At 49.5% G+C, this 16,732-nt stretch overlaps 1 protein-coding gene across 2 annotated transcripts; it reads left to right on the forward strand.

Annotated features, from left to right (window-relative positions):
* The first annotated feature begins 4,297 nt into the window (after nt 1-4,297).
* On the forward strand, nt 4,298-15,608 carry Ackr2 (atypical chemokine receptor 2). 2 transcript variants are annotated; one of them, XM_042671068.1, is made up of 2 exons: nt 4,298-4,439; nt 14,252-15,608. In XM_042671068.1, exon 2 carries the CDS (start codon nt 14,298-14,300, stop codon nt 15,426-15,428), a length of 1,131 nt encoding a protein of 376 aa, XP_042527002.1. In that variant the 5' UTR covers nt 4,298-4,439; nt 14,252-14,297; the 3' UTR covers nt 15,429-15,608. The 2 variants fall into 2 exon arrangements, with proteins under 2 accessions (XP_042527002.1, XP_042527001.1); XM_042671067.1 differs by lacking the exon at nt 4,298-4,439 and adding an exon at nt 8,323-8,388.
* The last annotated feature ends 1,124 nt before the right edge of the window (nt 15,609-16,732 follow it).

Here is a 16,732-nt window from a genome sequence, read left to right on the forward strand (position 1 = left end):
GCTTCCTACCTCTCCCATCATAGTGATTCTCTGATCTCAGCCTTGTCGGAACACTTTAACCTATTTCTGACCTCTGACTCTGCACCCAATCTCCAAAATTCACCCAGCACCAACAAGATGGTCCAAAGAGAGGCCACGGGAGCGGCCCCTATGTGAAATCTCAGTGTGGCACTTCCTCATTTGTCCACTAGATGGGGGTCGTGTATAGTCTACTTGGGCTGACTTCAAACTACCTTTAGATCTCAGCCTCCTCAGTAGTTGGGATGATAAACTTTGTGTGTGTGTGTGTGTGTGTGTGTGTGTGTGTGTATACATGCGCACATGCATATGCTTTATGGCTGGCCCTGGCGGCTGGAGAAGCCTGTAGAACCATCATAGAATCATGTTTTAAAATGCCTGGGATGAAAATATATACAATTCCTAGAGATCTGATTGAAATCCAGGGCCTGGGCTCTGTGCCTGACCTTTTTTTGTTTTGTTTTGTTTTGTTTTGTTTTTAAATTGCCAATCATTGTGCTTGAACTCAGAGCCTGGGTGCTGCCTCTGAGCTTCTTTTTACTCAAGGATAGCACTCCACCACTTGAGCCACAGCATCACTTTTGGCTTTTTCTGTGTATGTGGTCCCGAGGATTCGAACCCAGGGCTTTGTGCATGTGTGAGGCAGGAAATCTATCACGAAGCCACCTTCCCAGCCCCCTGAGCTCTTTTGGTTCAAGGCTAGAGCTCTATACTCCTGGTTTTTTGGTGGTTCATTGGAAATAAGAGTCTCATGGCCTTTCCTGCCCAGGCTAGCTTCAAATCACCATCCTCAGATCTCAGCCTCCTGAGTAGCTAGGATGACAGGCGTGAGCCACCGGTGCCTAGCTCAGGACTGGATTTTTTTTTTTAAATACTGTGGTATGGTGTGTATGTTGTAAATAATGTGTCTTTTTTAAGTCTTAAATTCCACAACCAGACGTGTTTCTGGAGAGAAAAAAAATCATAATTATGTCCAGGAAGTGGTGAACGTAGCCAAATGATCAGCTCTGATTGTGAAATGACACCAACCGGGGATTTATTGGTGACAAGAATCACGGGTCACATTCCAATGGAAGGAAGTGTTCAATTGCTCCAAGATTAGTGGTGGGATGTGATCTTGTTCCCACAGCCAGAAGCTTCCAAAACTCTTCCATATTAACATAGGGGTCCACTGCTGTTCAAGGGGTACCGGGTGGAGACTTCCTGAGTCTCTTGCCCCTTATTTGTCTCCTCTTGTTCTCCAGTGCTTTCCTGGAAACCTGCTTGTAAGCTGATAACTGGGAAAGAGGGCTGGGTGTGTGATAAACCCCCAAATAGGCTAAACAGGCAGAAAGTCAGTGTTTTGGAAACAACAACAAAAAAGTAAGCCTGAGTATGAGTGAGTAGAAAAGTAGCATGGTGGACTGGGAAGGTGGCTTAGTCTAGCATGCTGGTAATCCTGGGTTCGATTCCTCAGTACCACAGCCATAGAAAAAGCCAGACATGGCACTGTGGCTCAAGTGGTAGAGTGCTAGCCTTGAGCAAAAGAAGCTCAGGGACAGTGCCCAGGCCCTGAGTTCAAGTCCCAATATTAGTGGTAGAAAAAAAAAAAAAACCCTAAAGCAAAAAGGGCTGAGTATGTGGCTCAAGTGGTAAGAGCCTGCCTAGTAAGGGTAAGGCCCTTCAAACTCTAGTTTCACCAGAAATCAATCAAACAATATAAGGGTAAGTTGCTTTTTTTTGTTTGTTTGTTTGTTGGTCTTAAGGCTTGAACTCTGGGCCTGGGTGCTATCCCTGAGCTCTTTAGCTCAAGGTGAGCGCTCTACCCCTTGAGCCATAGCACCATTTCTGGTTTTCTGGTGATTCATTGGAGATGAGAGTCTCATGGACTTTCCTGCTGGGGAGGTTTTGAACCTCGATCCTCAGATCTCAGCCTCCTGAGTAGCTAGGATGACAGGCATGAGCCACCAGCACGAGTTAATGTGTGAATTTTTTAAAGTTAATTTTTTTTTTTTTGGTGCCAGTCCTTGGGGCTTGAACTCAGGGCCTGGGCTTCTTTTGACTCAAGGCTAAGCACTCTAGCACTTGAGCCACAGCGCCACTTCTGGCTTTTCCTGTGTCTGTGGGACTGAGGAATCGAACCCAGGGCTTCATGCATGCTGGACAAGCACTCTTACCACTGAGCCACATGCCCAGCCTGGGGAAGTTGCTTTAGAGAAACCATTCCTATAGCAAAACACGCGTCAGGGCCTGTGAGGGAGGGGCAAAATGGGTGAAGCTCATAACAGCCCTCGCCCTCCCCCTCCTTACACAGGCCATACCCGCCTCCATGCCCTCCCCCCCAAAACACAGTCCCCAAACTCAGGAGATCATCTTGTTCCTGTTCTGTGCCAGTAATAAATAACCTGTTTCCAGAAAGATGGAGCCAAGATGCCCTCCAGGTGTGGGACTCTGTTCATTCTGCAGATCTTTCACAACGCTACCCCCACCCCACCAGCCCCCCTAAATCTCCCCATTTAACATGGAGCCAACGTCTGCAACTCCTGAAGATGGATTGAAGCCCTGTCTTCCTGCGGCTCATCATGGGGTGAGTCGGCTTTCCCTAATGTACACCTCTGTCTCTCCATGTGAACTATGGGGGTGGCTAGTGAGTGGCTCTCACTTGAGACTCGTGGACTTTGGACCTGGGAATCTAAAGAGCCAAGTTCTTGGTTTTCTTCTGTCTACACAGCCTTCCGCACACCCAAGGAGGGAACATGGCAGGCGGTGACCTATGTAATAAGATTTGATTTTAACCAGTGCTCCTAGGCCCCAAACCCTCTCAACCTTAACTGGGTGTGTGTGTGTGGGGGGGGGAGGATGGGGCAGGGAAGTGCGTCATCGAAGAGGAAAAAGGGTACAGGCGTTCCCCCGCCCCCCCCAGGGCTTTGAGATCATCCCTGCCTGAGTCCACAAGCCCACACCCGTGGCTACTGCTTCCAAACGTTGCTTCATTTCTAGTTTCTGGTGATTTTATTTTATTTCTTCCCCTTACCTCACATGTTATCCAATTGGTGCCAAGAACCAGGTTGGGGGTGGGGGGTGGTGGGAAGCAGGTGCAGCTATGGGAAGGGGCGTGGCTTTGGAGCGTATGGGCGTGGCTTCCGCACCTGGAGGTTTTTAGCTCAGTATCCCTCCCATTTGATTTATACTCCGGGGTGGGTGGTGTCCCTAGAGACAAGTTTTTGAGGGGCAGTTAGATACATGGCTGTCATAATTGGGGGGACATTTGGGGAGGGGTTGTCACCCTGAAACAGTCCCTGGAGACAGACTTGAGCATAGTTCAAGGGTGACTTTATACGGAATTGCCATTTGTATGTGTGTGTGTGGGTGAGTGTTGCCAATCCCTGGGTTTGAATTCAGGGCCTGGACATGGCCCCTTCATCTTTTTACTCTACCAACTTGTACTTCTGGCTTTATGTATAAATATATATATATATATTATTAGGGCTGGGAATGTGGCTCAGTGGTAGAGTGCTTGCCCAGCATGCATGAAGCCCTGGGTTCGATTCCTCAGCACCACATACACAGATAAAGCCAGAAGTGGCGGTGTGGCTCAAGTGGTAGAGTGCTAGCCTTGAGCAAAAGAAGCTCAGGGACAATGCCCAGGCCCCAAGTTCAAGAGCCAGGATTTGCTATATATATATATAATTAGCCAGTGCTGGTGGCTCATACCTGTCATCCTAGCCACTCAGGAGGCTGAGATATGAGTATCACGGTTCAAAGCCAGCCCTGGCAGGAAAGTCTGTGAGACTCTTATCTCTAATAAACTACTCAGAAAAAGCCAGGAGTGGTTCTGTGGCTCAAGTGGTAGAGTGTTAGCTCTGGACCAAAAAGAGGCTCAAGCCCCAGGACTGGCCAAAAAAATGATTATTAATTTATTGTTATTATGGAGGTGATATACAGAGGGATTACGATGACGTGAGTCAGGTAATGACTCACAGTGTCTCTGTTCCCTTCCTCTCTCCTAGTGCTTCTGGCTTTTTGGTGGTTCACTGGAGATAAGAGTCTCATGGATATGTCTGCCTGGGCTGGCTGTGAACCACGATCCTCAGATCTCAGTCTCCTGATTACCTAGGATGACACGCCACCAGCACCTGGCTTTCAAGCATGTGTTTTCCCACAAGTCTGGCCTAACTCCCAGGAAAGATCTGGAGAGTATATTTTGATAGTGAAACAAATATATTGACTTCAAAGAAACACAGCAGTACCAAGACAAAAAGTTGAAGCAACACCCATTCTCCCAAGCCCTAAGCAAAAGGCCCTGGTGTGGTCAGAAGAGGAGTTACAAAAGGAGGAAATGGAAGAAGAGAGTTCCTTCCTGTCTCCACTTCCCCCCAGCTCTCTCCATCACTGGAGCATGCTCAGAAGACATCAGCTGAGATTCTGCACATTTCATCCAAGTGAGTAACTATGCTGCTGAGCTTTTAAACTTCAGGGCAAGTGTGTGGTTTAGAAATCTCGGCGTGTAAGCCGGGCGCTGGTGTACTCACGTCTGTCATCCTAGTTATTCAGAGAAGCTGAGATCTAAGGATTGCAGTTCAAAGCCAGCCCCTGGCAGGGGGGGAAAAAATCACTGGAGCCTCTTTAATTCCCAGGAACCAGCAAAAAGTTGAAAGTAGAGAGGATGGTTCAAGTGGTAAAACACCAGGCTTTTTTATTGGAAAAAGACAAGCAAGAGGGCAAGGTGGTTCAAGCCCCAGCACGCACACACACACACACACACACACACACACTCACACACACACTCACACACAGAAGAAATTCAGAGTTTTTCAGACTTCATAGGGGAGAACTAGATAAAATGAGCTGAATTTGGCCCCAGGAAGACAGAGAAAGGGGATGAGGTAGAACCAACTCCACACTGTCCCCCCTAGAAGCCAGTCTGGGGATGCTGTCTGGGTAAGCTGGCAAGCAAATCAGCTGTCTGGCCTCTGTCTCTAAAGTTCCTGTTTTGCTTGGGGACCATGCCAGGTACTCTGTCCAAAATAACAAGATTCCCGACTGCCAGGAATTTGCAGTCTCATAGGTAGAAAGAGCTCAAAATTAATTCCCCTATGGGAAGGTGGCTTAGGGGTAGAGTGCTTGCCTAGCATGCATGAAGCCCTGGGTTCGATTCCTCAGGACCACAGACACAGAAAAAGTTGCAAGTGACGCTGTGGCTCAAGTGGTAGAGCACCAGCCTTGAGCCAAAGAAGCTCAAGGACAGCGCCCAGGCCCTGAGTTTAAGCCCCAGGACTTGCAAAATAATAATAATAATAATACCCATAATCCAAGCTCCTCAGGAGGCTGAGATCTGAAGATTGCAGTTCAAAGCCAGTCTTGGCAGGTACATCCGAAAGACTCTTCTATGGAATTAACCACCAAACAAATTAGAAGGAGGTGTGGCTCAAGTGGTAGAGCACCAACCTTGAGTGAAAAAAGCCAAAGGAGAGTGCAAGGCCCTGAGTTCAAGCACACACACACACACACACACACACACACACACACACACACACACGCTTCCACTTTCAGTACTTGTCTCAGCTCCATTTCCAGAGCTGGCATTTTTCTGGCTCTTTCTCTATGTTTTGGTTCCCCTTGGAGTGGGCGGGGAACAGCTGGTCACCATCCCCTGGCTGAACATTATTCCCTTTTCCATTTTGAAGGAATTTAGGCAAGTAAAGCCAGCTTTGTCTGCGGCCTGAACACCCCAGTATTGTGGTAGGAAAAGACTAGAGCAGTCATGATTTCAGAGTATGAACTAGGCCGGGCGCTGGTTGGCTCACACCCAGTCATCCTAGCTACTCAGGAGGCTGAGATCTGAGGATCATGGTTCAAAGCCAGCCCAGGCAGGAAACATCCATGAAGATATTTTTGATCTCTAATGAACACACACACACACACACACACAAGCCAGAAGTGGAGCTGTGGTACAAAGCGATACAGCTGCTAGCCTTGAGCACAAAGAGGCTAGGGACAGTGCCCAGGCCTTGAGTTCAAGCCCTAGGACTGGCAAAATAAATAAATAAAAAGAAATCAGGGAGATGAGGAGCCACATGGACTATACTTTCTGTCTGGAGAGCTGTGATGTAGTTCTCCTGATTGACATCCACCCATTTCTGAAAAAGGGTCCGCCCTTGCTGAGAAGATACCTTAGGGGATGCCCATAAAGACTGTGAAATCCCCCTCCCCCAAGTCACATAACCTGCACACCAGACAGCAGGCGTTTGAAGAAAGATGGCGGAAGACACAGAGGGCAAATGATGATCTCTCTGGTTACCTGTTATGAGGAAAATAGCTCCACAGGAAACAGATGGCTTGAGATGATTTCAAGAGCAGATAAGATCAGAGGGACCAATAAGAGAAACGGTGACGATCGTGTTATACTAAATTCCCAAAAAAGATGCTAGGCCTAGCAAGTGCAAAGGCCCTGAGATCAGGCCTCAGAACCTTGAAGTAAATAGAATTAAAGAAGTAAATATCCAGCAGCCTAGATTGAAATACATACGGAGGACTAATCCTTAATTCTTTTCTTTTCTTTTTGGTCAGTCGTAGGGCTTAAACTCGGGGCCTGGGTGCTATCCCTGAGCTGATTTTGCTCAAGGCTAGCGCTCTACCACTTGAGCTACAATGCCACTTCTGGCTGTTTCTGTGTATGTGGTGCTGAGGAATCAAACCCAGGGCTTCATGCATGCTAGGCAAGCACTCTACCACTGAGCCACCTTCCCAGCTCTGCCTAATTGTTTCTTATAGTCAAATTCCAATTCCTAAATGAGGGAAAGAAGCCTCAGATTGGTAAACTCACGCCTGTCATCCTAGCTACTCAGGACACTGAGATCTGAGGATCACGGTTCAAAGCCAGCCCGAGCAGAAAAGTCCCCAAGAAACTCTTATCTCCAAACAACCATTCAAAAACCGGAAGTGGCTCAAGGATAGGGCCCAGGTCCTGAGTTCAGGTCCCAGGACCAGCACAAAATAAATAAATTGATAAATAAATACTAAAATGTTGCCACGTGTGAATGACACACGCCTGTCATCTTAAGCTGCTCAGGAGGCTGAGATCTGAGGATTGTGGTTCGAAGCCAGTGTGGACAGGAAAGTCTGTGAGACTTTTATCTCCAGTTAATCACCCCCCCAAAAAAAACTCAGTTCCCTGATGCCTGTTTTGGGGACCCCACTGCCCAATGAAGATACCCTGGGAAGGACACAGAGAGCATCTCTAAGAGTCATGGCTAGCAGATGCAGAAAGATTCAAGTTGACTCTGTGTGGCCCCGCCCACTTGCCATCATGGCCAATCAATATTCACTACGCCCCTTCCCTATCCCAAGGCAGATGCAGAGAGTGTCAAGGTCCCTCTGTTTGGCCCCGCCTACTTGCCATCATAGCCAATCAGCATGCATCATCGCCCCCCCATCTCAAGGCAGATGCAGAAAGATTCAAAGTGACTCTGTGTGGCCCCACACACTTATCATCTTATCCAATCATCATTCACCATGCCCTCTTCTTCCCCCGCCCCCTTCCCATCCCAAGTGCCAATCAGATGGAGATGAGTGTGGTTGAGATCCTGGACCACAGAGTTAGGTAAGGCAGGCTTCCCTGGCTGCTCACAGTTGACTGACAGTTCCATCCATCCATTCATTCATTCATTCATTCGTTTCTGCTCAGCCTTAGGTTTAGGCAAATGGACCAGATAATATATATTACTACATATTATATATATGTAATATATATTGTATATAATTTTTATCTAGATGAAGACACAGATGACAAAACTGGCACCTGGGATGGCAGTGGGGTGTGTGAGGGGAGGAGGGGAAAGCTTAGGCTTGGAGGTTCATGGGTGCGAGTCACAGCTGAGGATAGAGGCTGTGGATGGAGTGAGGATTGGGGGGAGGTAGATCAGGTCCTGTTGGGGGAAGGTCTCCAGGATGGGGGGGAAGCTCAGGAGAGCTGTTCAGGTGGGCGACCAGGGTGAGTCGAAGGCCCTGGGGTCTGGACATTGGGGCTTTGGTTTTCTTTAGGCTTGGTTGTTGGAGCATTCATCCCAGAGAGGCGGATTGGAGGCTCCTAATTCCTGAAAGTCATCCACTCGACTTCCCTTGGGGACAGGAGGGGTGTTCCTCTCTGGTTTGGGTGTGTATGATGGGGTGTCATTTGAATTTGACTCACAGGTCAACCAGCAAGGCAGCTGATGGTTCTAGCAGGGGAGGGAGGCGGAAATCCAGGGAGGAGCACATTCCCTTAGCATTAAAGCAGGAAGAGCTCACAGGCTGATAGTCACACTCACTGGAGAAAGAGTGACTGGGATGCCATCTCTCCTTCTAGCGAGGCTGGGGTGAACTCTTCAGGTGAATGGGCTGCCTCTGGAGGTAGGTGATGGCAATGTACCCTAGGAAGGGTGGTTTGGGGTGGGGACACAAGTCCTGGAAGAGGGAGGGATGTAAAAATGGATTATTAGTGTGTGTATGTGAGTGTGCTAGTCCTGGGCTTTGAACTCAGGGCCTGAGCACTATCCTTTAGACTTTTTTTTTGGTCATAGGGCTTGAATTCAGGTTTTCTAGTGGCTCATTGGAGATCAGAGTCTCACAGCCTTTCCTACCCTGGGCTGGCCTTGAACTGCGATCCTCTAGATCTCAGCCTCCTGAGGAGCTAGGATGACAGGCGTGAGCCACCAGCGCCCAGCTCCCTCCCCCCCTTTTTTTTTTGGTTCCCACTCAAGGCTGATGCTCTTATCATTTGGGCCATGGTTCGCTCTACTTCTTTAGCTTTTGGGTAGGAGATAAGAGTCTCACGGACTTTTCTTTCCCGGCTGGTGTTGTGGAACGGTGATCTTCAGATCTCAGCCTCCTGAGGAGCTAGGATAGTTGGCAGATTCTGAGGATCAGAGTCTCCCCTGTCACAACAACCCCCCCCCCCCCAGCCCCCGCTGACCCCCAAGCTCTGTGGACTTGCTTTGTCCTCTGTCTCCAACAGTTCAAGGACCAGGCTGTCCCTGTGTGTCTTTTCATCTTGCCAAACAGCCTGAGCAAACTATCATTTAATCATTAAGTTTACTTATGCCACAGCTGAGCCTGGAAGGGATCCAATGGCTATGCCAGGCAATTGGTTAATTCTTATTAAAAAAAAAAACAAAAACAAAAAAAAACCATCTGGAGTGAGGTGAGAAACAGCTGACTCAGAGAATCAAAGTAATGAACCCAGGGCTGCTCAGCCCACCTGTAATTCCAGATATTTGGGAGGCTGACATTTGGAGGCTCACAGTCTGAGGCTGGAGTGAGCAACAACCACAAGACCCTACCTGAAAAAAAAAAAAAAAAAAACTAACATATGGGCTGGGGATGTGGCTCAGTGGTAGAGTGCTTGCCTGGCATACATGAAGCTCTGGGTTCGATTCCTCAGCACCACATACACAGAAAAAGCGGGAAAGTGGCGCTGTGGCTCAAGTGGTAGAGCGCTAGCCATAAGCTGAAGAGCTCAGGGACAGCGCCCAGGCTCTGAGTTCAAGCCCCAAGACTGGCAAGAACAAGCAAACAAACAAACAAAGCCAACTAACTAAATACAAAGGGCTTTGTGACTCCTGGATGTTGTTATGATTAGAATTTAATATCTCATGTTTTCTCAGGAGGAAGGAAGTTAGGAAACCCAAACTCTGTCACCTATTCTTCACAGGCAGGTTTTTCTGCCGTGATGTTCAACTTCTCTAATCTCTGTGGAGATTTCTCCACAGCCACACACTACAGTTTAAATCAACTCTTTTTTCTTTTGTCGGTCATGGGGCTTGAACTCTCAGCCTGGGCTCTGTCCCTCAGCTCTTCAGCTCAAGGCCAGTGCTCTACCACTTGAGCCACAGCGCCACTTCTGCCTTTTCTGGTGGGTTATTGGAAATCAGAGCCTCATGGACTCTCCTGCCTTGAGCTGGCCTGCAAACACGATTCTCAGATCTCAGCCTCCACAGTAGCTAGGCTGACAAGCGTGAGCCACGGGCACCTGGCTTCATTCATTCATTTTTTTCTTTCTCCCTAGCCACAACTGGCCAAGATGGAGGGGAGCAGGGGCGGGGGGGGGGGGGAGAGTTCAAGCCTTGAAGCTTTCCTTCTCCTCCCCAGTGTTGCCTAGAGCAAGCCAAGGAGCTTCCCGGGGAAGAGGCCACAGGGCCTCTGCATGTGACTTGAGCATCTGAAGATCTTGGTTACCAGATTCCTTGGTTACCAAGGCTTTGGGCTGGCTTGGAGCCAGGCAAATAACTTCCAGGAGGAGAGTTCTGGTTTCATGTGTGTGGCTCTCGCTGTGGCCAAGTGGAAAAGCAGGGAAGGAAAAAATGAGGCGAGAGGAGGAGGAGGAGGGCAGGAGGAAGGGAGGTGTCCAGGCTGATGAGATCAACCGTTTTTCTGCCAGGCGATCTCCCGCCCTGTCCACCAAAGACGGGCCCTGCAATCTGGAGGTGCACAGAGACTGAGTGGGTATATGAGCTGTGGCTACCTTGTAAGGAAAAACTGAGGGTGGTGGGGGGTGGGGGGCAGGATTCTAAGAAGGAAGGGATTTAGCTGTCATTTGATTGGTTTCTTTGGATGGTTGGAATAATAATAATAATTATTATTATTATTACCAGTCCTGGGGCTTGAACTCAGGGCCTTGGCTCTGTCCCTGACCCTCTCAGTGCTCAAAGTTAATGCTCTACCACTTGAGCCACAGCACCACTTCTGGCTCTTTTTTTTTTTTTTTTGGAGTCGTTTATTTGGAGTTGAGAGTCTCACAGACTTGGCTTTGAACCACCATCCTCTAGATCTCAGCCTCCTGAGTAGCTAGGATGACAGGCGTGAGCCATCACCGGTGCCTGGTCAGGGGTGGATTTTGATGATTGGTTATTGATTTATTTGGGGACTTCGTTACTCAAGGCCGCTTAGCTACTCAGGAGGCTGAGATCTGAGGATAGAGATTCAAAGCTGGCCCTGGGCAGACTCCTATCTCCAGTGAACCAGCAAAAAGTTGTAAGTAGGGGGTATGGCTCAAGTGGTAGAGCACCAGCCTTGAGCCAAAAAAGATAAAAGAGAGTAGAAGGCCCTGAGTTCAAGCCCCAGTACTGGTGCATGCACGTGTGTGTGCGTGCATGCACACACACACACACACAACCATTTTGCTTCCTGGCAGGTGGTCTGTCTTTTGAGCTTCTGCTGGTGAAATTCCTGTTGTTAAGTTGTTCTTCTTTAGTCTGGTCCTTCCTGGAAACAGAGAGAAAGTGAAAGAGAGAGAGAGAGGAGGAGGGGGGGGGGAAGAGAGGGAGAGAGCACAAGCCTCAGAGAGAAAGCAATATGAAAGCCAGGTGCTGGTCCCCAAATAGATCAATAACCAATCAGCAAAACCCATCCATCGCCAGGCTCTGGTGGAGGCTCACACCTGTCATCCTAGCTACTCAGAGGCTGAGAGATCTGAAGGATCGTGGTTCTGGGGCTTGAACTCAGGGCCTGAGCTCTGTCCCTGAGCTTCTGTATGCTCAAGGGTGGTGCTCTATCACTTGAGCCACAGTGCCACTTCTGGCTTTTTCTGTATATGTAGTACTGAGGAATCGAACCCAGGGCTTTCTGCATGCTAGGCAAGCACTCTACCACTGAGCCACTTTCCTAGCTTGGGCTTTTTTTTTTAAGTTCATTTCCTGCCCATTCAGGCATCTGGAATTAAAGTCCTGAGCTCTCAGGCTGCTGGGAGTAGTTGCTAGGATGTTGGATGTTGGTTGTGGGCCTTGGAAAATTGACACAGTGACCAGGCAGGTGCCTCTGGGCTGTCACGTGCACTGGGGTGAGCGTGATGGAGGGGCTCACTGATAATGATGAGAGAGAGAGAGAGAGAGAGAGAGAGAGCAAGCCAGGGTTACAAGATCAGAGAATTGGCAGCAGGTTCTGGGTTCAAGAGGTGAGTGAGGGAGTTCCACGTGGAGGGCGAATCTTCAATAGTGCTCTGGACTAACACAGGCCTTACTGACCCTGACCTCTGCCTTTGATTTTATTTTTCTTTTCTGTATGTGTCAGACCTGATCGTTTGCTAAAGCAAAAGTCAGGGACGGGGAGATGTTGGGTGACCATCAAGGCCCCAGGACTGGCAGCTCAGAGATCCACTGTGGTCCTTATCGCTGAAGTCCTGTCACATATGAGTCCCAGTGCTGATGGGACCTCCTTGCTCTCCCTCCAGTGGCTCTGGCTGCTCACACAATCCCCCTAGAAGCCACCTGCTGGGGTGGGGGGGGGAAGGGAAGGGAGTTGGGGCTTAAGGCCAGGAGACCCCAGGACCACAAGGAAAGAGGAGGCAGACAAGCGAAGGAAGGTATAAGACCAAGTTCTTGGGTTTGTTTTTGGGTTTTGGGCTTTGCCAGTCCTGGGGCTTAGACTCAGGGCCACAGCCACTCTTCCTGAGCTTTTGTGCACAAAGCTAGCACTCTACCACTTCTGGCTTTTTGCTGCTTCATTGGAGATAAGACTCTCACAGAGTTTTTCTTGCCCTGGCTGGCTTTGAACCATGAGCCTCAGATCTCAGCCTCCTGAGTAGCTAGGAAGACAGGTGTGAGCCACCAGTGACATTTATTATTATTATTATTATTTTGTGCCAGTCCTTGGGCTTGAACTCAGAGCCTGGTCACTGTATTTGAGCTTTTGTGCTCAGAGCTAGCACTCTACCACTTGACCCACAGCTCTACTTCCAGTTTTTGCTTTTCTTTTTTCTTTTTTTTTTGTTCCAGTCCTGGGGCTTGAACTCAGGGCCTGGGCACTGTCTCTGAGCTTCTTTGGCTCAAGCTAGCACTCTACCACTTGAGCCACAGCGCCGCTTCTGGCTTTTTCTGTGTACGTGGTCCTGAGGGCTCGAACCTGGGGCTTCATGCATGTGAGGCGAGCACTCTAACCACTGAGCCACCTTCCCAGACCACCTCTTCCTTTTGACTCAACCAATGAAATAACCAAATTATTGACAAGGGCCTTAGGACACCTGACAGCAGCCTGAAGGAAGAGGGATTTACTGTTGAGCAATAAGACAAAATGGCTTAAGCCCTGTTCTGGACCAAGGTTAACTCCATTTAGTTTTCATGAGTCATCACAAACAAGAGAAATCTAGGCAAGAGCCCAAAAGAGAGTCCTGGATTGGTTTGACAAATAGTGAGAGTCCAAACAGGTGGTGTTGTTGGTTTTTTTTCTGGAAAGAGTTCCATAGAGCAGAGATCAATAGGGAGAAAGACCTTGAAACGTATTACAGCATAAACAAGCCAAGTCTAAATTGTTCCTAGCATGCCAGGTACGTGCCCTAGGTGAAGAAAAGCTTGGTCCTTACAGAGGTCCCCCAAGAATGCCTCTTTTTTTCCACAAGCATAAGACACTTATATGTAAAGAATAGCAGAAGTGAGGGCTGGGAACCGTGGCTCAGTGGTAGAGTGCTTGCCTGGCATGCAGGAAGCCCTGGGTTCGATTCCTCAGCCCCACATACACAGAAAAAGCCAGAAGTGGTGCTGTGGCTCAAGTGGTAGAGCGCCAGCCTTGAGCAAAAAAGAGCTCAGGGACAGCTCCTAGGCCCTGAGTTCAAGCCCCATGACTGAGAAAAGAACAAAGAAAAAGAGTGAAGAGAGGGCTGGGAAGGTGGCTCAGTGGTAGAGCGCATGCCTTGCATGCTCGAGGCCCTGGGTTCGATTCCTCAGCACCATGTAAGCAAAAAGAAAAATGCTGGAAGTGGCACTGTGGCTCAAGTGGTAGAGCGCTAGCCTTGAGCTGAAGAGCTGAGGGACAGCGCCCAGGCCCAGAGTTCAAGACCCACGACTGGACCCCCCCCCCCAAAAAAAAAAGAGTGAAGAGAAAGGTCAAGGATAGTATCCAGGCTCTGAGTTCAAGCCCCCAAACACTCTCTCTCTCACACACACACACACACACAAACACACATGCATACACACAGCACTAGAAGTAGTGGAGAAATAAGACCATGCCAATTATCACCACATTTTTATCCTTTTTTTTTTTTGTTTTGCCATTCTTGGGGCTTGAACTCAGGACCTGGGCACTGTCCCTGAGCTTCTTTTACTCAAGGCTGGCACTTTGCCACTTGAGCCACAGCAGCCCACTTTTCTGGCTTTTTCTGTGGGTAGGGTACTGAGGACTTGAACCCAGGGCTTCATGCATGCTAGGCGAGCACTCTACCCCTGAGCCACCTTCCCAGCCCTTCTTAACCATCTTTTTCTTCCCTTTTTCCCTCATGTCACTGCAGAATTCCCATACTGGGAAAGGAGGGAGGGCACCTGTATCTTCTCAAGATGATCTCCACCACCTCCCCTCTGCCAGACACCCCCAACAATGTCACATCTGTGAATCATTCCTTCTACGATTATGACTACCTGGAGGGCATCGAGTTCCTACTCTGCCACAAAGAAGATGTCCAGTCTTTTGCTAGAATCTTCCTCCCGCTCGTCTACAGCGTGATCTTCGTGCTAGGCCTGATTGGCAACTTCCTTCTCCTGGTCGTCTTGCTTCGCTATGTGCCTGGACCGCGGCGGAGGGCGGAAATCTACCTGCTCAACCTGGCCGTCTCTAACCTGTGCTTTGTGGTGACTCTGCCCTTTTGGGCCATTTCAGTGGCCTGGCATTGGATCTTTGGGAATTGGTTGTGCAAATTGGTGAGCGCCCTGTACACCACCAATTTTTACAGTGGCATCTTCTTTATTAGCTGCATGAGCCTGGACACGTATTTAGAAATTGTCCGCCGTCAGCCCTGCTCCAGGCCGAGAACCCCAGGTCCAGGCCTGCTCTTCGCTGCTGCTGTGTGGGCTGTGGCTCTAGCACTTTCCATCCCCGATCTGATCTTCATGCAGATCCACGAAGAACCCCCCCATGGGTGGAACTGCTACGCAGATTTTGGGGGCCACGCCACCCCCTGGAAACTTCTCCTGCGCTTCCTGCAGAACCTTCTGGGCTTCCTCCTTCCCTTCTCTGTCATGAGCTTTTTCTATGTCCGGATTGGGTGTGCTGTGATCCGGCTGAAGCCTAGGGGCTGTGGCCGGGCTGTAAGACTAACAGTGGGACTGGTGGTGGTTTTCTTCGTGCTGTGGTTCCCGTACAACCTGACCTTGTTCTTACACTCCCTGCTGGATCTGCAGGTGTTCGGCAGCTGCGCTGTCAGCACGCATCTGGATTACGCCTTGCAAGTGACCGAGAGCTTGGCCTTCTGCCATTGCTGTGGGACCCCGCTTCTCTATGCTTTCTGCAGTCCCCGTTTCCGCCAGTATTTGAAGGCTCTCCTGGCTACAGTCCTCAGAGAATCTCCAACCTCCGGGGACTCGGTCCACACCTCCTCATCCACCTGTTCTGTCAGTAGCAGACACACAGCCCAGGAAGGCATGATCACCTTGGATGACCTTGAGAAGAGCCAGGCGGGAAATCTCCCTTAACAAGGTAGAAGGGAGAGACTTGGTGGAGTTCATGAAGCTTGATTGGCTGTGGGGGTGGGGGTGGGGTGGGACAATGGGGAGGAGATTTGCACCTGACATCTGCGAGGTGGGCCTCGAACTCGAAGCGCTGTCCTTGAGGGCTGAGTGACTATCAGCCATTATTGGTATTTTCTCACCCTTGCCGTTTTTGCTACTTCCAGGATTCGGTGTTCTCCCTCAAGTTGCTGCAGTAGTTTGCATCTGTTATACACTGTGCTTCTATTTTTTCCCCCCATTTCTGGGGCTTGAACTCAGGGCCTGGGCGCTGTCTCTGAGCTTCTTTTTGCTCAAGGCTAGCACTCTACCACTTGAGCCACAACGCCACTTCTGGCTTTTTTCTGTGTATGTGGTGCTGAGGAATCGAACCTGGGGCTTTATGCATGCTAGGCGAGCACTCTACCACTAAGCCACATTCCCAGTCCTGGTTTCTTTATTTCTCCTCCTCCTCTTCCTCCTCCTCCTCCTCTTCCTCCCCCTCCCCCCTCCTCCTCCTCCTCCTCCTCCTCCTTCGTCCTCTTCCTCCTCCTCCTCTTCCTCTTTCTCCCCCTCTCCCTCCTGCTTCTCCTTCTCCTCTTCCTTCTCCTCTTCCTCCTCTCCTCCCTCTTCCTCCTCCTCTCCTTCTCCTTCTCATCCTCCTTCTTCTTCCTCTTCCTCCTCCTCCTCTTCCTCTTTCTCCCCTCTCCTTCCTCCTTCTCCTCCTCCTCCTCCTCCCCTCCTCTTCCTTCTCCTCTTCCTCCTCTCCTTCCTCCTCTTCCTCCTCCTCCTCCTCCTCCTCTTTTTGGCTGTGCTTCTGACAGATAAACAAGGCCAACAGGGAAATTAAAAATAATACATGCTCCCTAGTGCACTGTCACCCTAGATATTCAGAAGGCTGAGATGCGAGGATCATGGTTCGAAGTCAGCCCCGGGAGGAAAATCTGTACGACTCTTTATCTCCAGTGGAGCAGCAAAAAGCTGCAAGTGGCAGTGTGGCTTAAGTGGTAGAGCACCAGCCTTGAGCAAAAGAAACTCAGGGGTGATGCCCAGGCTACCATTTTGATTCTTGACTCCCATTTCTCCTAGGGGGTGGAGGAAATGTTTTTCTCCCCCCCCCCCACCTCCCCCCACCCCCGCTCCCTACTTTATCCTGTTCCCCTGAAATAAATCCATGCTCCAATGTCCACCTGGTAAGAACTTTTTTAAGTTTTTTTTTTTTTTGGTGAGACTTTGTGAACTTCTTTGCATTGGGGAATATCAAGTGCCTGTGTGTTTTGTGTGGAAAATGG

This window comes from Dipodomys spectabilis, unplaced genomic scaffold, assembly GCF_019054845.1.
Source record: "Dipodomys spectabilis isolate Male_0828 unplaced genomic scaffold, ASM1905484v1 ptg000595l, whole genome shotgun sequence".
Classification (NCBI taxonomy): Eukaryota; Metazoa; Chordata; class Mammalia; order Rodentia; family Heteromyidae; genus Dipodomys; species Dipodomys spectabilis.